Source organism: Oncorhynchus masou, chromosome 13, assembly GCF_036934945.1.
Source record: "Oncorhynchus masou masou isolate Uvic2021 chromosome 13, UVic_Omas_1.1, whole genome shotgun sequence".
Classification (NCBI taxonomy): Eukaryota; Metazoa; Chordata; class Actinopteri; order Salmoniformes; family Salmonidae; genus Oncorhynchus; species Oncorhynchus masou.
In genome coordinates, this window is record NC_088224.1 from 64,670,294 (window position 1) to 64,693,352 (window position 23,059).

Here is a 23,059-nt window from a genome sequence, read left to right on the forward strand (position 1 = left end):
GTCCTGCCAGACCAGAGACAACCACTCCTCCACAGGAACACTGTAGATCTGGACACAGAAGAAAGCTGCATGTTCAACACCTGAGATCTTAAACCAGGAAGATGAAGGCACTTCTATTTCCTATATAGTGCACTACTTTTTACTTGAGCCCTTCTATCGGGAATAGGCTGCCATTTTGGGGCGCATACAAAGACTACCATTGAGCCAAGGAGATGGCAGCAGGTTTCATGGACATCTGATAGCCTATACATACACACACTAGTTTTTATCTGATACGGCATTATCATTAAAATGTTTAAAAAGCTTAACATAAAAATCAATACTGTAGGACAGGGATCATCAACTAGAACATAATTACAAATCATTTGTAGACTGCAAGAAGCCCAAACGGAGATGACTAAAACAATTTCAAACCTAGCTTACATTTGTTTAAGATCACATGTATATTATGCATGGCAATACTTGGGAACTGATTTCCAAAAGAAAGTCACTTGGCACTGATTTGGGGGCCAAATTAAATCACTGGCCCGCGGACCGCCAGTCGTGGCACCCTGCCATAGGAAGTACTCACTGATTGTGGTTATATTGGTATAACAGCAAACAAAAACATACCAATTGTGTCAGTCAATGAGCATGTCATCCCATTGCATGGGTCCACTATGTAGTCAATCTTTGTATAGTAAAATATTTCAAAAGCAGACAAAAAGTGCATTTGTGAGATGCTTGAATATTGGTTTTTAATAACTTATAAAACACCTATGTTACAGCACCAACTATAAACATACTGTACATACACTGGATGAAAAACTGGGTGATTTGTTTTTCAGACTGAACATCTCAAAAGATTTTAGATTTTGGGGGAGAAACCAACATAAGAACAGTGAGCTAGAATGATAGAATCTACAAGCAGTTCAGATAGAACTCTAATGATAAAAACAGACAGTGGACTGAGGGCCAGATACAGCATTCACACCTGGGGCCATATTCATTAGGGCACACAGCAGCAAAACATTTAGCAAGTTCAGGTAGGTCTCCCTGTTTCAGTCCTTTTTCTGACTAATGAGTATGACCCCATCCTCTCAAATAGTAGTAGGATGTAGAATGTTTTGACTGAACTGAAGAGTTGTAGACTATTGTGGAGGAATTATTCAGTCCTCACTGAGTGAGAGGAGGTACACTTCAACTAACACATAACAACCAACAGTGAATTGATTTACTGAACATAGCTAGGTTTGTCAGTGTCCATCTGCTAGCCCCCAGTGTACTGTAGCTATAACTACAACTGTATCCAGAACTGTAGTTGTAACTGTGGTCAAATCTGCAAAGTGCCATTTGAGATGAATCAGCCTGTATGAATCTCTTTCTAGTCGTTATCTTCCTGGTTAACAGCAGAACAGGAGCAGCTCTTCCATTGGTTTAAAACATCCAACTCTCTTTTTTTGGGATTATTAAACACTCCAGTCCATTCACTCTCTCCTTCATGGAATATAGAACACTATTTTACAAGGAGACAGAAGAGAGAAGGGAACATCTAGCATTTTACAGGATCAGCAGCCGAGCAGAGAGAGCATCTATGTACAGTCCAGAACAGCTAAGGCGGGTGTCTGTCTGGTGGAGGTCAGGACAGTCCTTCACCCTCTGGCTGTGTATTGTGTTGTGTGTCTGCGTGTTGGATGGTGCTAGTGCATTTGGTCCAGTAGTTACTCATCCTGTTTAGAGAGGAGGGGAAGGAGAAACGGAAGGAGGGATGATGATGAGGTAATGAGAAACGTCATTGGTGAAAGGCAAGAAAGTGTAAAAAAAATAACTAAAAGTAAGTCTGTATGTCATCATGCGTCTAACTGGTCAGGAGGTGGGGGGCTGTTAGACCTGTTCTGTCCAGCTCTGGCTGCTCTGTCCCTGGGTAAGGCTGCACTCTCAGCCCCAGGCTTCATTGAGCCTCTAGAGGCCTGCTGTCTGTTAGGGCTGTTTGATTCCTCGTCTTTTGACAACGTCTTTCTCAGCTTCTTCTCTTCATCCGCCTCCTTATTTTTTCCCTCTTCATCAGAGTCGATGCGGTTCAGTCGTTTGCGGATAGGACGATCTTCCTCGGATGACGACTCCGATTCCCCATTATCATCCTCATTATCTTTAGTGGAGGGTCTGCATTTCTTCAGCAGGGCTAGATGTTTCCTCCGCTGTTCTATCAACACCTCTCTCCGCTTCCCTCTGCCCATCTTCTCTCCTCCCCTCTTCTTTCCCCTTGTTCTAGTCTCCTCCACCTCTTCTCTCCACCTCTTTCCCCTCTTTTCTTCCTCCTCAGACTCTCTCGAATGGGAGGATTCTGAAATAGAGGGAGCGAGCGGCGGATTCAGACACCGGCAGGAGTTAACCCCCCATTCAGACACTAGCGGCAAAAACGTTCCTTTGCCCGGCGCAATGGAATCGATGGCCAAAGTTGCCGTGGAAGTGGTGAAAAATTTAAAACGGCTCTATTTTCTCTGCATCTGGTGACGTGTTTTCCGCTTCATCCAGCCAACCAGAAAATGTTGGTTTAGGGACAGTGGTCGGTTTAGATTGGTTTAAATTTAGGAGGGGGAGGGGTGGAACATTATCGGCACGCTTTCACTTGCAGAAGCGTTTTTTTGCCGCTAGTGTCTGAATGCGGGTTGGTTATGAATTGTTTACATTCACTAAATGACAGTCTGTCAAGTTCCACATGGACCTCCCTAATTTGGGGCAGGGATGGTAACCATAGTAACTGACCATCGCTGTTTGAGCTGGAGAGACGACGGCCGGATTTGGTCTTGTCCTTATTAGTGGTTGCCTGGGAACCCTCAGATTCCGACGTCTCGCGGTAGTTCACCTCCCGCTTCCGGCCCCGCCTTAAACCACACCTCTTCCTGTCCTCATCGCTGTCACTCAAATCACTGGTCTCTGCAGAGAGACAAAGAGTTTTATTTGACTTTCAACTGAACATGTTCTTTAACCTCCAGCACCAAACCTGGATTTGTGCGTGTGTGTCATCTTTTCCCAACTCATATTCCAAGCCTTACTCACCTATCTCTTCCTCCTCATCTTCACTCTCCTCCTCCCCCCATCCTCTCCTCCGTCTGCGAGGGTGTTTCTTGCACTTTGCTGAGGTCCTGGTGGTTCTCTGTTTAGGTGCCCGTCTCTGTGCCCGTGTAGACTGGCTTACGAAGCCCGGGTCACTGGCAAAGCTGTCCACATCACTGGCTGCTTCCTCATCACCTGACGCTACAAACTCCTCCTCCGTACTACAGACACAAGTTAAAAGTTTGCATTTAGTGTTCAAACAAAAAATGACTATGGGGGGGGGGGGGGGTAGCTCCAATGCGTAGCACCCACACACACACATATTCACGGAATTACTAGGACTGACTTAAGGCCAGTCAGGGACAAACGCACCTGGCGCTGAGCTGAAACTCCTCCTCACTCTCTGCAGCCGTGCTGTCACTCTCCAGGTCGTTAAGTCTCCGCCTCTTCCTGCTCCTGGTGGGAGGGGCCTGAGCTGTGGTTGGTCCTCGTTTCTCCTTCCCCTCCTCCGACATGGTGGCCATGTCCTTATCCCGCCCCACTCCTACACACAGGACCACAGGGTTACACACAACAACAGGAACACAGGCAGGCCACTATTCTGTCATTTAAACTATAGGTCGCCAGATTAACCGAATTGCCAATTTCAAGTTTTCATAATCGGAAATCGGTATTTTTGGACACCGATTTGGGCGATATTTTTTTTTTACACCTTTATTTAATCTTTATTTAACTAGGCAAGTCAGTTAAGAACATATTCTTATTTTCAATGACGGCCTAGGAACGGTGGGTTAACTGCCTTGTTCAGCGGCAGAACGACAGATTTTTACCTTGTCAGCAAGGGGATTCAATCTTGCAACCTTTCAGTTACTAGTCCAACGCTCTAACGACCTGCCTCGCTCTCATTGCACTCCACGAGGAGCCTGCCTGCTACGCAAATGCAGTATTCCAAGGTAAGTTGCTAGATATAAGTTTAATGCTCTTATAAAAAACAATCAATCATAACTCACTAGTTAACTACACATGGTTGATGATATTACTAGTTTATCTAGCGTGTTGCATATAATCGATGCGGTGCGTATTTGCGAAAAAGGACTGTCCTTGCTCCAATGTGTACCTAACAATAAACATCAATGCCTTTCTTAAAATCAATACACAGAAGTATATATTTTTTTACTTGCATATTTAGCTAAAAGAAATCCAGGTTAGCAAGCAATATTACCCAGGTGAAATTGTGTCACTTCTCTTGCGTTCATTGCATGCAGAGTCTGGGTATATGCAACAGTTTGGGCTGCCTAATTTGCCAGAATATTAGGTAATTATGACATAACATTGAAGGTTGTGTAATGTAACAGGAATATTTCGACTTATGGATGCCACCCGTTAGATAAAATACGGAACGGTTCCCTATTTCACTGAAAGACTAAACGTCTTGTTTTCGAGATGATAGTTTCCAGATTCGACCATATTAATGACCTAAGGCTCGTATTTGTGTGTTATTATGTTATAATTAAGTCTATTTGATATAGCAGTCTGACTGAGCAGTGGTAGGCACCAGCAGGCTCGTAAGCATTCATTCAAACAGCACTTTCGTGCGTTTTGCCAGCAGCTCTTCGTTGTGCTTCAAGCATTAAGCTGTTTATGACTTCAAGCCTATCATCTCCCGAGAGTAGGCTGGTGTAACCGATGTGAAATGACTAGCTAGTTAGCAGGGTGCGCGTTAATAGCGTTTCAAACGTCACTCGCTCGGAGACTTGGAGTAGTTATTCCCCTTGCTCTGCATGGGTAACGCTGCTTCGAGGGTGGCTGTTGTCGATGTGTTCCTGGTTCGAGCCCAGGTAGGGCGAGGAGAGGGACGGAAGCTATATTGTTACACTGGCAATACTAAAGTGCCTATAAGAACATCCAATAGTCAAAGGTATATGAAATCCAAATGGTAGAGAGAAATAGTCCTATATTTCCTATAATAACTACAACCTAAAACTTATTACCTGGGAATATTGAAGACTCATGTTAAAAGGAACCACCAGCTTTCATATGTTCTCATGTTCTGAGCAAGGAATTTAAATGTTAGCTTTCTTACATGGAACATATTGCACTTTTACTTTCTTCTCCAACATTTTGTTTTTGCATTATTTAAACCAAATTGAACATGTTTCATTATTTATTTGAGGCCAAATTGATTTTATTGATGTATTATATTAAGTTAAAATAAGTGTTCATTCAGTATTGTTGTAATTGTCATTATTACAAATAAATAAATAAAAATCAGCCAATTAATTGGTATCGGCTTTTTTTGGTCCTCCAATAATCTGTATCGACGTTGAAAAATTATAAATCGGTCGACCTCTAATCTAAAACCTCGTTTGCATCTTGTTCCTCATTTTGGATGCATCCAAAATGACACCATATTCCCCACATAGTGCACTACTATTGACCAGGACCCTTAGAGCTCTGGTCAAAAGTAGTGCAACTATATAGGGCAGGGTTACCCTCCCCAACTGGCATCACCATGGGTGATTTTATTTGTTCCCCCAAGTTTCCTTTGCCCCATGAATTTATACAAATGCAAGCAAGTTTTGAAATGATGACCCCCCCTCCGACCATCCGCTCAAGAAAAAAGAGAAAAATCAGCCCTTGGCTGAATCTGGTGGATGATCCCTGATATAGGGAATACGGTGCCATTTGAAAGCCATTCAGTCCTCAGTGTACACTCATTCCCTTTCTCTCTCCTCTATATTTCTCACCTCCATCAGCATCTCTGACGTCTTCCTCTATTGCTTCATCAATGGCGTCATCAAAGTCATCAAACCTGGAACACACACACCAGGGTTTACGTTAGGAACATGTGGAGCCGGACAACGCAGGGGGAAGCCACGGGAATTCAAGGTCGACCGCGGTACTGCACGCATTCTTAGTAGAAAACAGGATCCCCCATAATACTGAATGGAATAATGGCAATCTTCATACACATTTTTTTTGGAAGACAATCATGGTACCAATAATTGCTTCTAATACACCAGATGTTTTAAAATCGTGCATAGAAGAAGTTAGAAGAATAATTGAGTTGCTAATTGCAGCCTGCAGTACCCCGGATGGCCTTCATCTTGAGTTACTCAATGAGAGGGGGCAGCACTGAGCTAGCCTCCAACATCACTTCCTGGAGTAGCTCACACTAGATTTCTTGACGGGTCCAAAAAGTTGGACCCCATTCCGAAATGGACCTGGGGCTTTCCCACCCGGACCCAATATGCATAAATAAAATGTTTAAATATAAAAACCCGTTCTGTTCAGGCCCGAGGACAACTAGACCCGTTCCGTATAGACCTGGTTGGATCCAGACCTGGTCCTGATCAGAGTGAGGGAAGCAGCAGAAAAGTCATTTGGTGCCGCTCTAGCAGACGCGGGAGAGGCAATACTGTGAGTGACACAGGGAGAAGGGATGGAAGGAGCAACCAACCAAGCCGACTCGCGCTATAGTAGACTATGGGCGGCGGGTAGCCTAGTGGTTAAGAGCGTTGTGCCAGTAACCGAAAGCTCGATAGTTCGAATCCCCGAGTGGGCAAGATGGAAAAATCTTCCATTCTGCCCTTGTGCAAGGCAGTTAACCAGTAACAGCAACTGCTCCCCAGATGACGTTGATTAAGGCAGCACCCCGCACCTCTCTGATTCAGAGAGGTTGGGTGAAATGCAGAAGACACATTTTGGTTGAATGCATTCAGTTGTGCAACTGTCTAGGTATCCCCTTTACCTTTGCCATATATAGCTGCCATAGCTAGGTTATTTATCATCGAATACGATTACCTAGTACCTGTCTTGACTGCATCAAACCTGTAAGAAGCTAGTTAAGCTAGCTAACGTTAGCTAGCTAGGCTAACTGAGGCTGCAGTGCAAGTGCTCTCATCCTACAAATGACAACAATTCCATTTGGAATATTAAGTAGCAGCCTACCTCTTGGCCTTGGTAGCCTATCCTTCAACATTTTAATTCCATATCCCGAGTGGCGCAGCGGTCTAAGGCACTGCATCTCAGTGCTAGAGGCGTCACTACAGACACTGGTTTGATCCCGGGCTGTATCATCAACAAGCTACATACGCCATGCTCCAATCTTGTGAAAACCAAGAGCAGCAATATAAATTATATTTTTACCATTTATTTATAATATCATTGGGACAACGTGACAGGGAAGATTTTAATTTACCGGCCATTTGAGAAATTGACCAGATCCATATGCATTGGTTGCGTAACCCATGAAGTCGTCTACCAACAGTGCTTAATAACACGTCCAAACATTTGCCAAAATGCAATTCTATACAATGCACCTGATGCGAGCGGCTCCATATGTGACAGAGATAAACATCTCTGTTAGAAACTTAGAATGAAGGGGAATCTAAAGATGCAACTAGGATTGGTCGCTAAAAACCAATAGAACAAAAGAGAAATGCTGGTTTCAATGGCATATGAGGAAGTATTTCTAAAATAATTCCTTCCACGTTTCTATGGTGGGATTGTGCCGAGGCTACTTTGAAGCAAGGTAAGACATGCCTCATAATATGAAGTAAAACACATAGGTTTCTAACAATTTAGTATGTTTTCAAAATGCATACTGCCTCCAGCTCACATTGCAAATTAGTGACGCGCTGATAGCCTGCCTACCATAGCCTATGCAATGGAATGGCGAATGGGAGGCAAGCTTCAATTATCAGTTGAGAAAAATAAATAATTATAGCTCTATAATCATGGCCATCAAAACTGTTTATCACCCAATTGCATTTAGAATGAAATGTTTCACTCCAGCAACGAGTTTGACAAGTTATATTCTGCTCATAATAGGCTCTGTGCATGTGATAAATAAGATGTGTGATGACTAACAAATACACACGCCCCAATTTAATTCCACCAAATTAACCTAGACCAATAAGCATGACGGTCAAATGTAGTTCCACCAACGAATTCCACTAAATTTGACAATGGGATGTTTTTTTTCTTCTCCCGGTCAATTTGGCAAGTAACAATTTTATTTAGTGGCTTTGTGTGTGTGTGTGTGTGTGTGTGTGTAATTGATTTACACACACACACACACACACACACACACACACACACACACACACACACCTGTAGCTGATACACTTCCGGGTTCGGGTAGACCTCCTTCCCAGATTTTTGGTATTTTTTGCATCTTTCTTTTTTGCCTGTTTCTCCTCTTCCTCCCCTTCCTGCTAGAAACACAACACATAAATTCAGATTATGATCATTTATTTTATGCACATTTGGCCTTCTTGACAAAATTTTCCTAATTGTGTGTGTACTTACAGGAATGATGTTCTCCACACTGATTCCCACATACACCAGACGCTCCCTCCTACAGAGAAAAAACAGGAATTACACAACCATTTTAGTGTGTGTGTGACAGTGTTTGAGTGAGACCGTGTGAGATTGAGTGTGTGTATATGTGTGTGGTGTGTGTGACCTCCTCTCAGCTCTGTCTCTTTTCTTCATAGCGCAATCCAAATTCTGCAGCTGCTCCTCTAGTCTGTCACACAGCAGCTTCTACAGAGACCAGGGACAGTGTTAATACATGCATGCACGTGCACACTCTCTCTCGCTCTCTCTCTCACTTACGTGTTGGCAGGGCGGGCAGAACCATTCTCCCTCAGGTATGACCATGAGAGGGGGTCTGAGACAGGCGGTGTGGTAACCACTATCACATGAATCACACAGCAGGATCTGCAGCAGAGAAACACACAGGTTGTGCACACATTCAGGTGTTTGGTGTAAATAAACTCATGAAATCAAGAATAGATAGTGCTCTGCAGAAGGGAAACATTTAAACACATGCTGTTTCTGGCTGCCAAGATGTAAAGAAACAAAAAACACAATGTACTCCAAACACACACACTTCTCACCAGTTCAGGGTGGTTTGGGAGTCCACAGTGGCTGCAGGGATCTTCATTAGGCGTCTCCTCTGATTGGCTAGAGTCATCTGAGTCACAACCACTTCCCCCACCCCCTCTCCCCTCCTCCTCTCCTCCCTCATTCGGTTTGCACCGCTTCGCTCGAGTATTTGACCAGCGGGCGCCTCGATGTCTTCGTCTGCTCTATAGACACACACACACATAAAACACACGTTTACAATCAATCACCTTGATAACCAACATTTTCTTGGCTATGATCATTTCCACATTCATACAAAGCCGTATTCTTAGATCACTTATGAGTAAATTAACTTTTAAAACAAAGTAGTTACCTTTACAGTCCTGCTTTGTCCCTCAGGGTTTTCTCTCTTCTTTTGCCATTGAGCAGTCTTCTCTTCTTCTTCCTCCCTCACCCCTGGGGGTGCGTCTTGCCTCTCCACCTTGTTTGGGCTGGGTCTGTAGGTAGGGTTGATCAGTAAAATATCAAATTACAGCACAATGGAGACAGCTCCAACAATACCAGCAGAATTGGGGCACAGTTGGAGAAGATGGCCAAAGACAGTCAGAAGAAGTGGAGAGCCTTTGTTGCTGCCCCATGAGCCCGCCAGCACGGCGGGGATGAGTGAGAGCATGATAATAAATCAGAATATTGTATCTATTATTCAGCTCTACATGATAAATTGTCACCTCAGTTATTGTGATGAAAGAAATGGGAAGAGATTCTATCATGGACCTTACCTGCAGATCCGAGCCGATCTCCGCAGAGACCTCCCATCTCCCTGCTCCTCCCCTTTCTGCTCTCGCACGTTCTCTCTCCTCTGGTTGGGAGGGATCTTTATCTTCAGCCTGATCCCTTCTTTCTGCAGCTCAGAGGAGGCTTCCAGGGGACCCGGCCGGTCTGTTGCTCCATGCCCAGCACCTTTCACCCCAGCATGGGCTGGTGTGTCTATGTTGAGGGCCTCTCCCTGGTCCACCTGTCCTTCTACAGTCTGGCTTCTCTCTGACTCCTGCTCCTTCTTTCCTGAGGTACTCTTCTTCTTCTCCTCTGTTCCATGGCATCTCTCGCTTTTCTCCACATGGAGGTTAGTCTTTTTCTCTTTTGGGTTGTCATCCCTCTCTCCAGACTGGTCTCCATGTAAATTCTCCCTCGCTTTCTCTCTTCCCTCCTCTCCTAAACTTTCCCTCGATCTCTCTCCTTGCTCGTTCCTCGCTCTCTCTCCTTCCCTCTCCTCTCCTCCTGCCTGTCTCTCCTGTCCTCTAGGCTCCAGGGGTGATGGGGCTCCAGTCTCTCCCCAGCCAGGACTCTTCCTCACCAGGACTGACTGCCTGCTCCTCTCCTTGTCTGGAGCTCTGGTCCTCTCCTCCCCCTCCTCTGACCCTAGTCTGGTTCCCTCCGTACAGACCGATCCGCCATCTTGTTGCTGCGACGCCGGCCTGCAGATGACCCCCACATGACATATACCCCTATGAGCCCCCCAAGCCCGTTTAGGGGAGCCCCCCCATTGGTCAGCTCCTCTGGCAGTGTGACTGCCAGGCCCCCATCAGGAGTTGACTGCCTCCCCAGCTGCTCCTCCTTGGTATGTGTTACTGAAGGGTTACGGACGATGATGCTACTAGTACTGCTGCTATGGCTGTTGTTGTTGTGATGGTTGCTGTGCATGTCATTGTTGTTGTTGTGAGGTGTGTTGCTATGGTGACGGTTGGCGCCAAAGAGCTCTCTCTTCTTCAGTGGTATCTTGGCCTGCTGATCGGTCCTCAGCGCCCTCTCCGCTTCCTCCTTCACAGGAGGAACTTCCTGTTTCATCGTTGCCGAGATAGGCACCATGACGACGGAGACAGCATTGCTAGGGGAGTTGCTAAGCGTTTGGGGTTCCTCTTTGACCAGTGCGGTGATGGTGCTCACTCTGTTGTCAATCACTTCTGACCTCTCCTCCTTCCTCCCGCTCTGTTTCTCTCCCTCTTCTTTCTCACCTTGTTTTTCCTTCTCCCTTTCTTCCTTCATCTCAACTGCAATGTTTTCCTCCTTCACTGAGACTGCCGGTGCAAGCTTGGTTGGGGTTTCCTTCTCTGCTAAAGACGCCATGTTGACGTCCGTACTAGTGGACTCTGGGTAGGAAGATGATCTACTCTTCTCTCGCTTTTCCTCATCTTCCTCGTTCTTCCCTCTCTCTTTACTCTTCTTCTTGTCTTCCTCAGCCTTCCTCATCGGTCTTGCCGCTTCCTCTTCCTCCACCTTTACCTCTCCTCCAGCTTCACCTTGAAAAATCACCACACATGTTGACATGTTATATTGCAGCTCTGGTTCCAACATTCATTCATAATAACACAATTATAATAGAGCAGTAGTGACCACATGATCATGTTACTACTAACTACACCATCATATTACAGGTAACAAAAGAACCCTTACCCTCCTCCTGGCCTCTTCTCCCCCTCTCCACAGCTGTGGCACAGTTGGACCCTCCCTTCTCTCTGTCCATCTCTTTCTCCGTCTCTCCTTCCTCTTTCTCCCTGTGTTCTGGATCCAGCTGGGTCTTCAGGAGGTCCAAAGCATCGGCTAAGTCATTCCGGGTTCTGAGGACAAACAGAACATTCTGAACATACAGTGCCATAAAAAAGCATTTGCCCCTTTCTGATATTCTCAATTTTTGCATATTTTTGATACTGAATGTTATCAGATCTTCAACCAAAACCTAATATTAGATAAAGGGAACCTGAGTTTACTAATAACCCCAAAAATATATACTTAATTTATTTAATTAACAAAGTAGTTGCACTCAACAACTGGTTGTGCCACCTTTAGCTGTAATGACTGCAACCAAATGCTTCCTGTAGTTGTTGATCAGTGTCCCACATCGCTGTGGAGGAATTCTTGTATGCAGAACTGCTTTAACTCAGCGACATTGGTTGGTTTTGAAGCATGAACTGCTCGTTTCAAGTCCTGCCACAACATCTCAATTGGGATAAGGTCTGGACTTTGAATGTGTTGCTTTTTAACCATTTTCATGTAGACTTGGATTGTGTGTTTTGGATCATTGTCATGCTGCATGACCCAGCTGCGCTTCAGCTCACAGACGGATGCCTGACATTCTCCTGTAGAATTCTCCGATACAGAGCAGAGTTCATGGTTCCTTCTATTATCAGAGAATTATACAGGAGAATGTTAGGCCATCCAGTTATTGTGTGTAAGGGGGAAATTACTTTTTCACACAGGGGCATTGGGTGTTGCATAACTTTGTTTATGAAATAAATATGTCATTGTTGTGTTATTTGTTCACTCAGGTTCCCTTTTATCTATTATTAGGTTTAGGTTGAAGATCTAATAACATTCAGAATCAACAATATGCAAAAGTAGGGGGCAAATACTTTTTCACAGCACTGTACATACACCCTTTCTCTCTTCTCAGATGCTCCGACTCGGGTTACAAAAAATATATCTCATCTATCTTTCCATACATCCATCCATGCATCATTACCTGACGATACAGCTCCAGGTGGATCCGTCCCAGTCGTCCTGTTCCTCTGTGTACAGTCGGATGTTGTGTTGGGCGTCAGTCTGCAGCCAGTACATCAGGCCCCGTCTGTCTCTGCCCAACGGCTGCAGCCTCATCGCCTCCGCCTCCTCCTCGTTCACCAACGTCTTGAACTTCAGGTTGTCATCAAACTGGATCTCACACAGGTACTGGGGTCGGGGGTTAGAGAGAAACGGGGGGGTTAGGGTCAGACAGAGAAAGAGAAGAAAACAGTACAGTGCTTTCAGAAAGTATTCACACCCCTTTACTTTTTCCACATTTTGTTGTTACAAAGTGGGATTAAAATAAATTTCATTGGAACTTATTGTCAACGATCTACACAAAATACTCTTAATTTCAAAATAAATAAATGATCAATGGAAAATAAATATGTTAGAATCACCTTGGGCAGCGATTACAGCGGTGGGTCTTTCTGGGTAAGTCTCTAAGAGCTTTGCAAACCTTGATTGTACAATATTTGCCCTTTACTATTTTTTAAAGTCTTCAAGCCCTGTCAAGTTGGTTGGTGATCATTGCTAGACAGCCATTTTCAAGTCTTGTCATATATGTTTAATACAATTTAAGTCAAAACTGTCTCTCGGCCACTCAGGAACATTCAATGTCGTCTTGGTAAGTATTTGACTCAGCCATGCCTCCTTGCCTGTCCAACATTTTCTCATCTCCCACCCCTTCTAATGCGACTATCCCCGAAGCGACTATCCCCGAAGCTTCTCCATTTTTCTCCTGGCCCGCTACAAAGTTACCCCTTGCAGGCAGTCACTGAGTCCAAGGTGCTAAAGGAGCTCCTTAAACTTGACCCCAAAAAACATCTGGGTCAGATGGTTTACACCCTTTCTTCTTTAAGGCTGCTGCCCCCATCATCGCCAAGCCTCTCTCTCCTTCCTGGGGAGGTTACCAATGCTTGGAAGGCTGCCACAGTTTGTCCTTTATTTAAAGGGGAGATCAAGCTGATCCTAGCTGTTATAGGCATATTTCTATTTTGCCCTGTTTATCAGAAGTGTTGTAAAAACGTGTCAATATTCAACTGACTGGCTTTCTTGATGTCTATAGTATTCTCTCTCGTATGCAATCTGGTTTCCACTCAGGTTATGGATGTGTCACTGCAACCTTAAAAGGTCCTCAATGACGCCACCATTGTCCTTGATTCTAAGCAATAATGTGCTGCTATTTTTATTGACTTGGCCAAAGCTTTTGATACAGTAGACCATTTCATTCTAGTGGCCCGGCTAAGGAGTATTGGTGTCTGAGGGGTCTTTGGCCTGGTTTGCTAACTACCTCGCTCAAAGAGTGCAGTGTATAAAGTCAGAACATCTGCTGCCTCAGCCACAGCCTGTCACCAAGGGAGTACCCCAAGGCTCAATCCTAGGCCCCACTATCTTCTCAATTTACATCAGCAACATAGCTCAGACAGTAGGAAGCTCTCTCATCCATTTATATGCACGTGATACAGTCTTATACTCAGCTGACACCTCCCCGGATTTTGTGTTAAATGCTCTACAACAAAGCTTTCTTAGTGTCCAACAAGCTTTCTCTACCCTTAACCTTGTTCTGAACACCTCCAAAACAAAGGACATGTGGTTTGGTAAGAAGAATGCCCCTCTTCCCACAGGTGTTATTACTACCTCTGAGGGTTTAGAGCTTGAGATAGTCACCACATACAAGTACTTGGGGGTATGGCTAGATGGTACACTATCCTTCTCTCAGCACATATCAAAGCTGCAAGCTAAAGTTAAATCTAGACTTGGTTTCCTCTATTGTAATCGCTCAACTTTCACCCTAGCTGCCAAACTAACCCTTTCACCCTAGCTGCCAAAGACCATCCTACCCATGCTAGATTACAGAGACATAATTTATAGATCAGCAGGTAAAGGTGCTCTGGAGCGGCTAGATGTTCTTTACCATTCGTCCATCAGATTTGCCACCAATGCTCCTTATAGGACACATCACAGCACTCTATACTCCCCTCTGTAAACTGGTCATCTCTGTATACCCGTCGCAAGACCCACTGGTTGATGCTTATTTATAAAACCCTCTTAGGCCTCACTCCCCCATATCTGAGATATCTACTGCAGCCCTCATCCTCCACATACAACACCTGTTCTGCCAGTCACATTCTGTTAAAGGTCCTCAAAGCACACACATCCCTGGGTCACTCCTCTTTTCAGTTCGCCGCAGCTAGCGACTGGAACGAGCAGCAACAAACACTCAAACTGGACAGTTTTATCTCAATCTCTTAATTCAAAGACTCAACCATGGACACTCTTAACAGATGTGGTTGTGTGGTATGATGTATTGTTGTCTCTACCTTCTTGACCTTCGTGCTCTTGACTTTTCCCAATAATGTTTGTGCCATGTTTTTATGCTGCTACCATGTTGTTGTCATGTTGTGTTACTACCATGCTGCGAGGTCATGTGTTGCTTCCATATGTTGTTGTCTTAGGTCTCCTATATTTATATTGTATTTATTTTTTAAATCCCAGGCCCCTGTCCCCTCAGGAGGCCTTTTGCCTTTTGGTAGGCCGTCATTGTAAATAAGAACTTGTTCTTAACTGACTTGCCTAGTTAAATAAAGGTTAAATAAAAATAAATAAAATAAAAAGTAACTCCAGTATATAATTGTCCTTGTGTTTAGGTTATTTTCCTGCTGAAAGGTGAATTTGTCGCCCAGTGTCTGTTGGAAAGCAGACTGAACCAGGTTTTCCTCTAGGACTTTGCCTATGCTTAGCTCTATTCCTTTTCTTTTTATCCTAAAAAGCTCCCTAGTCCTTGCCGATGACAAGCATAACCATAAGATGATGCAGCCACCACCATGGCTGAAAATATGAAGAGTGGTACAGTGATGTGTTGGATTTACCCCAAACATAGTGCTTTGTATTCCAGACAAAAACTTAAGTTATTTTTTTCAGTATCACTTTAGTGCCTTATTGCAAACAGGAGGCATGTTTTGGAATATTTTTATTCTGTATAGGCATCCCTTTCACTATGTCATTTAGGTTTGTACTGTGGAGTAACTACAATGTTGTTGATCTTTCCTCAGCTTTCTCCTATAACAGCTATCTCTGTAAGTGGTTTAAAAATCACCATTGGCCTCATGGTGAAATCCCTGCGCGATTTCCTTACTCTCCGTCAACTTTTGTAGTAACTGGGTGTACTGATACACCATCCAAATTGTAATTAATAGCTTCACCATGCTCAAATGGATATTCAGTGTCTGCTTTAAAAAAGATATATGCATCCATCTACCAATAGGTGCCCTTCTTTGCAGTTTTCATCGTTGAATCGGTGTTTGAAATTCACTGCTCGACTGAGGGACGTTACAGATTATTTTATTTGTGGGGTTCAGAGATGATAGTGTTTAACACAATTTTTTTCCCCACTTTGACATTATAGGGTATTGTGTAAATCGGTGACACAAAGTCTTAAATTTAAAATTTAGGCTGTAACACAACAACGTGTATAAAGTCAAGGGGTATAAATACTTTCTGAAGGCACTTTATATGATCAATATACTGTTCATACATAACAGTAGATATCACAGAGGAGGTAAAGAGGTAGTCTGGTATATTAGTGTGATAGTCTGCACACGGTGTGTGTGTGTGTCTTACTTTGAGGATGCTGGTTTTGCACTCCATGCTCATGTCCTGGTAGCCCTTGTGTTCCAGCTCCCAGGCCCAGCTACTGTTGATGTCCTGGCATACCTGGATGACAAATATACAGTCATTACAGGTGTACACACTAAGCACACACCAAGCACAGCTTACCTTAGCCAGGTACCTCTCCCACTTGTCTGCAGACACAGACTTGCCAAGCTTCCTTAGCAGCTTGACATGCAGCTCCACTAGTGGCTTGGGAACTGAGAGAGATACACACAGAGAGAAATAATACATGAGTTAATACATTAGTTTTATATAAAACTAAGTACACTGTCATAACACCAGCTAGTATAACACTAAACACTTATTACAACACCCATTGTGCCGTGGATTTTTTAACTCAACATTCTCCTTCTGGTATTCTGACTGTCTGTGCAATTCACATTGATTCACACTTTCTTGGAATTATCCTCAAATATCTAGCTAACAGTGGCAGGCGTGGAGGTAAGATCAACAACTGTGATTCATTGTCATTTTTTGCATTAATAAAAAAACACGAAGATGTGTTTGGTGAACAATGAATGAAATGTGGAAAGAGCAAACAACGTTATCACGGCTATCTACAGACAGTTAACTAACTGGCTAACTTGTAACAACATCTTTCCTACAGATACTAAAACGTTAGTACATACTAGCCTAGGTACGCCACACACAGCTAGCCAGATAACGAGCTAGCTAAATCGTGACAAGAAAGACCCAGTAGCCAACATTGTCTCAAAGGAGGATTTAAATAATTATAAACTGTGACAAATGTAAAGCCTGAGTAATTTGAAATCAGCGGAATTTTATTTGAATTAATTAATAGCCACTGATGTGTTGACGAACGTTAGCTTGGTTTAGCATGAAGTTGCTCGACTATCACGCATTGCGCCTGCGCGGACAGTCTGCCAAGTAGTGTTTTTATCGGACTATTTAGACAACTGTTTACGACACCGAATGTATTCAAATAGTATTTACTCATACACACCTGGGGCTGAGTTGTATGCCTGCACTAGTATGGGCAGGCAAGCATGATGGAAAAGTACACCTAATAGCTAACGTCCGCTAGCTAACGAAATTAAGGTAGCTAACTAGTTAGTTTGGTCATTCAAGCAGGAATGGCTGGCTAGTTTCTTGACAAATAGCTAAGTAACGATACATCTAGCTATCTAGTTACATCAAGCAGTAACATTAGCCAGTTATACCGAGACACATGTCACAGTGTGTGGAAACTCCCCTAAGCCAGCTAGCTGTACTTGTTCCCCCCTGACCACCCACCCAGCTAGCTAGAAAGTCAGTGATGATGATGCTGAGACCCTCTTCCTCTCCCTTCCCACCTGTCGATGTGTCCCGGAGATACCTCTCCATCTGCGGAAAGGTGAGTTCGGGTAGGTCCAGGGCTTGTCCGTAGCGCTCCAGGAACGAGCAGACCACTGCGAAACTGGGGCAGAGACCGGGGTTTGAGCCCTGCGCTGCCGCTGAAGCAGCCATTTTTCCAGCCGGGGAGTAGGATGAGAATGAACGGATTTGGGAGGACAGAAAGGAGCCCAGAATTCAACGCGCCAAGTATCGTATCATGGGTAGACGAAGGAGGGGGCTCTGTGACCAGGTATTCCCCCCAGGGACGCAAGTTTCAGACATCAAGAATGTTCTTGTGGTTCATTATCTAGTCCTGTACGATTACTAAACATTTACTTTGCTAGTTGGTGTACGAGTCATGTAGAGTACAGTCTATTCACCTTATTTTCAACGGAAATATGGGCGGGGTCTGTTTAGGTTTTGTGTGTGATTGACTTCCGGTTAAGCACTTCCGGGCAACAGTTAGCTAGTTACATATCTCACTGTCGCTTCTTACAACTTCCCAAATATGGACGAAAAACAGGCATTTTATGATCGGTAAGGGGATGCCACAATAACTGGCAGAAACGGAAGCTGTTCATGGAACAGGAGTGTTTTGACCACCCAACAATTTTTGAGAGAGTAGTGCAGTTGTGAGGCGCCTTTTGATTTGCACCAGCCTCCTAAGGGCGTGGAGTCTCTTCGGAATTGCCTCAGCGGATTGCACTTGAAGAAACCTCTAAACATAAACATTTTTAAAAAGAAAACTCCAAACCGACCCTATGTGTGTTCCTATCACTTCGTGGACAAGAGGCCGACTGAAGAGCATCCTTTCACTGAGAAGTGGCTGGGCTATGATGCTCCAGTACAGATCAGAAGGCGACATCTCATCAGTACATAAACACATACATGTACAGTAGCTGTTAGCTAGCTGCTAACGTTACTCGCTAGCTATCGTCACACATAGGGTATCCTGAATCAGGCAGACGTTAGCTAACTGTTAGTAGTAAGTAGGTATCCATTCCTAAGTCCTAACATACTGTAGCTAGCCAACTGTTGCCTAGCTTACTTATTTATTTCACCTTTATTTAACCAGGTAGGCAAGTTGAGCACAAGTTCTCATTTACAATTGCGACCTAGCCAAGACTTAGCTTGGGGGCAGCCCATCTGATGTTTTTGCTAGCTAATTAGCTCATCCCCTACATTGTCAGACAGAAGTTGTAGGATAACTAACAATGTCTCACCAATGCAATAATTATCCCCATCATTGCTGGCATGCCACTGGTGATGCTCATGAAATGTCTAGCTAGCTAAATGATTAAATGTTCAAATTGTTTTCTTTCTTTTAACCATAACCAGTAGGCTGTCTGTGTATTTTACTTTGTGAAATGTGTGGTCTCTTATGTTTGTTTGACAGATGAAGACAATTGTGATGTGGAGTCTGATCTGAGTGTGCCAATGGCACTGCAGCATAAAGATGCTGATACTCAATGGGATGTTCCAGCACTGACTGATCACAGCTATGTGTCAAGAGAACCAGTCAACAAGCCCATCTGCCACAAACAAACCCAATGTGGTGGTGCAGAGTCATTGACCCACACCATCCTGAAGAATGACACTAGCTCAGTGTTGTATACTGGCCTTCCTCTAAGCATTTTCTTTAACCATGTAGCATTTCTGCATAAATTCTACATGGCTAACTTCAAAATGCATATCACTGATCAAATACTGATAACCTTGATGAAGCTGAATCTACTCCACAGTGATCTTGCTGAACACTTTCATGTGTCCCAGGGAGTAGTGAGCAGAATCCTTTCCTACTGGATTGACACAATGGAGGAGCTCATGAGGATCTACATTCCATGGCAGCCGAGGTTAGACAATCCAGAAGATGCTGCCTCAGTGCTTCAAAGAGAAGTTATCCAACACCACTTGCATCATCCACTGCTCCGAGACCATTCTTCAGAAAGCACACAATCTCGATTCCAGATGGGAGTCATACAGCCACTATTATTCCAACAATACTCTCAAGTATTTGGTTGCCATTGCTCTATGTGGACTCATTATGTTCATTTCTCCTGCATATAGAGGCAGATGCAGTGACAAGTTCATCACCCAAAACTCTGGCTTCCTGGAAAACCTTAGGCCTGGCGATGAAGTTATGGCTGACGGGCTTCATCATCTGAGATCTGCTGTATGAGAGGAAGGTAAACCTTGCCATACCAGCCTTCACCCAGAAAGGAGGCCAGCTGTCTGACGAGGATGTCGCAAGCACAAGAAGGATAGTTAATGTGCATATACATGTTTAGAGAGTTATCAGACACAAGGTGTTCAAATCCTCTTCCAGACTGTTCCCATCAACCTGACACACAAAATGGACAAAGTCCTTAGAATCTGTGCAGCCCTTGTTAACATGCAGTGCGAGATCATCCATGAGGATGCAGAATGAGCAGTGAGAATGTTCATACATTTGAAATGTAACTTTAAACACTATTATTTCATCCACCTTAGATACTATGTATGTGTATATATATATATGCTCTCCATCCAACCTCACTGAGCTCGAGATGTTTTACAAGGAGGAATGGGAAAAAAATGTCAGTCTCTCGATGTGCAAAACTGATAGAGACATACCCCAAGCGACTTACAGCTGTAATCGCAGCAAAAGGTGGCGCTACAAAGTATTAACTTAAGGGGGCTGAATAATTTTGCACGCCCAATTTTTCAGTTTTTGATTTGTTAAAAAAGTTTGAAATATCCAATAAATGTCGTTCCACTTCATGATTGTGTCCCACTTGTTGTTGATTTTTCACAAAAAAATACAGTTTTATATCTTTATGTTTGAAGTCTGAAATGTGGCAAAAGGTCGCAAAGTTCAAGGGGGCCGAATACTTTCGCAAGGCACTGTATATATATATATATATATATATATATATATATATAACTATATATAACTACTATATATATATATATAGTAGTTTAATCAGAATTATTTGTTCCTATATTTGAAATCTACTGTAATTCTGCCTGATAATTACAGGCATCCACTAGGTGCTGCTATAATGCCTTTTTAAATCTATTTCAAATACATTTTCTTCAACACAAATGTCACTAGCAGACCAAGAGGGAAGAGAAATGTTTGTCAAGTGACACAATTTTTCTTAATTTGTGCCCTTGAAAACCAAACCCAGAATCAAACTGAAAACACCTTTGAATACTTTAGACATGCCTCCTCATCCTTCTTTTCAAAATGGTAAGTATCAAAGAAAAGGTCAAAGTGGAGTTTCATAATGTTTGTATTAACTCCGTAATTTGCTAAGTGCAAGATGAGTTCACGTAGTGCCATATGAAAAAAGAGCTATACAAGGTACGATTAAAATATTCATCAATCATATGGTGTTATCCTTAGACATTAGATAAGCATGTATGAAGAGAGCTGTACAAGGAAAGACATAAAAAACACCAAGAAGAATTATGCAAATATAAATCAGGTCAATGTGCACATGAAGAGAACTGTGCAAGACAAAAAACAACAACCCAGAGTGATGCTTAGATACAGTAGAGCTGACAGCTTTACAAGGCAAAAAATATAAGAACTATTTAAAAACAAAGTATTAGGCCCCGAGCCTAGATACCACATAGATTAACATATTTGGAGCACAGAGTTAGTCTGCCTATCTTGAACTCATATACTATCCTTGGCAGCATATGTGGGAAATACAATGCCTTTAGTTTAGTGATTACATCAGCACAGAACTTCACCTCAAAAGGCATATCAATAACAACCAGCTCGGATGGAGCCCATTTACACCTGCATGTAGTACCCACAGGCTCCATTAGGTTGCATCTGGGGAACCCCATTCACCAGCTTCACATCAGTGAGTTTGCCAGAGACACACTTCTTACTCAGAACAGGACATTTGATTTCTATAAGTTTTTGAGAGTTTAACACTCCATCGGGGCTTGCAGAAAGCCATGGCTCCTTGACACTCACTGCTGTGCCTCTGCTCTCCAGACTAAACCCACAGCTCTCCATCCATGTGTTGGCCACCTGCTCATTTTCCTTGCCATATGTGGTTACTGAGTTTCCATGGAACCTGGGGAAGAGATGCTCCCGCACAAAGTGGTCAGGATTTGTTGAGGTGCGCACAGGAACCTTCTTTGCTGAGCTAGCAGTGATCTGAAGTTTAAGTGCATCATACCATGCATTGGAGGCACTCTATCCTTTAGTGAAATCTCCAAGCAGGCACATTTACACTCCTTCAGCTTAACATGAATGTCATAAAACTGCATGTTGATGCCGTGTTCACTATGAGGCTGCTGCTGGATCTTGAGGACTGTTTGGTTTAGCGTTGCGCTTGTGCAGAAGGATCCCACTGGAACATTGGCCAAACTCTTTTAAGTGCATAGTGGTATGCAGGGGTTGGAGGTAGAGATGGAGAAGCGGCCGGGGGGCTGTTAGCGAACTCAACCGATCTCGCTCAACCTTTTGGAGATAAATTCCGCTGTGTCCCCTGGCATTGCTCATCTGTACAGGACACCCCTGTCAATCTTCCATACACAGCATTCTGCATCTTCAACAAAAAACTACTGTTAGAATAGTCGATTACAGTACAGAACACTGGTTTACATGGTGTTCACAGATGACTAGTTTACACAGTTCCATTTTAACTAGTAGGTTTAGGTTGTTGGCCATTTCCTATTTGATTGTAAAACTCACCTTGATTCTGTACCTACTTCATTGTCATTTGAGATTAGACTGATATACTTAGACAAATGAGCCATTGAAACCAAGAACCGTGTGTACATGTTGTACTAGTTACCTTATCAGTTCCGGTCAGTGATATCAAATCATGTATTTCTGTGTTGTAGATTAATGTACAGTGCCTTGCGAAAGTATTCGGCCCCCTTGAACTTTGCGACCTTTTGCCACATTTCAGGCTTCAAACATAAAGATATAAAACTGTATTTTTTTGTGAAGAATCAACAACAAGTGGGACACAATCATGAAGTGGAACGACATTTTTGGGATATTTCAAACTTTTTTAACAAATCAAAAACTGAAAAATTGGTCGTGCAAAATTATTCAGCCCCTTTACTTTCAGTGCAGCAAACTCTCTCCAGAAGTTCAGTGAGGATCTCTGAATGATCCAATGTTGACCTAAATGACTAATGATGATAAATAAAATCCACCTGTGTGTAATCAAGTCTCCGTATAAATGCACCTGCACTGTGATAGTCTCAGAGGTCCGTTAAAAGCGCAGAGAGCATCGTGAAGAACAAGGAACACACCAGGCAGGTCCGAGATACTGTTGTGAAGAAGTTTAAAGCCGGATTTGGATACAAAAAGATTTCCCAAGCTTTAAACATCCCAAGGAGCACTGTGCAAGCAATAATATTGAAATGGCAGGAGTATCAGACCACTGCAAATCTACCAAGACCTGGCCGTCACTCTAAACTTTCAGCTCATACAAGGAGAAGACTGATCAGAGATGCAGCCAAGAGGCCCATGATCACTCTGGATGAACTGCAGAGATCTACAGCTGAGGTGGGAGACTCTGTCCATAGGACAACAATCAGTCGTATATTGCACAAATCTGGCCTT

At 43.5% G+C, this 23,059-nt stretch overlaps 1 protein-coding gene and 1 long non-coding RNA gene across 4 annotated transcripts; one reads left to right on the forward strand and one right to left on the reverse strand.

The window, feature by feature from the left end:
* Positions 1-682: 682 nt before the first annotated feature.
* Positions 683-17,854, reverse strand: LOC135552835 (remodeling and spacing factor 1-like). The gene is given in 18 exon segments (XM_064984727.1): positions 683-2,323; positions 2,746-2,916; positions 3,040-3,257; positions 3,409-3,580; positions 5,784-5,848; positions 8,152-8,252; positions 8,350-8,398; positions 8,507-8,586; positions 8,659-8,763; positions 8,943-9,134; positions 9,284-9,407; positions 9,690-10,407; positions 10,410-11,207; positions 11,362-11,525; positions 12,428-12,633; positions 16,090-16,182; positions 16,246-16,337; positions 17,454-17,854. Coding segments are annotated over 18 exon segments (3,996 nt in total). The 5' UTR covers positions 17,608-17,854; the 3' UTR covers positions 683-1,829.
* A 19-nt stretch (positions 17,855-17,873) lies between these two features.
* On the forward strand, positions 17,874-20,235 carry LOC135552837 (uncharacterized). 3 transcript variants are annotated; one of them, XR_010457515.1, is made up of 2 exons: positions 17,874-18,464; positions 18,872-20,235. It is a non-coding gene; the product is annotated as an uncharacterized LOC135552837 (long non-coding RNA). The 3 variants fall into 3 exon arrangements; XR_010457516.1 differs by having other exon boundaries at positions 17,874-18,460; XR_010457517.1 differs by having other exon boundaries at positions 17,874-18,347.
* The last annotated feature ends 2,824 nt before the right edge of the window (positions 20,236-23,059 follow it).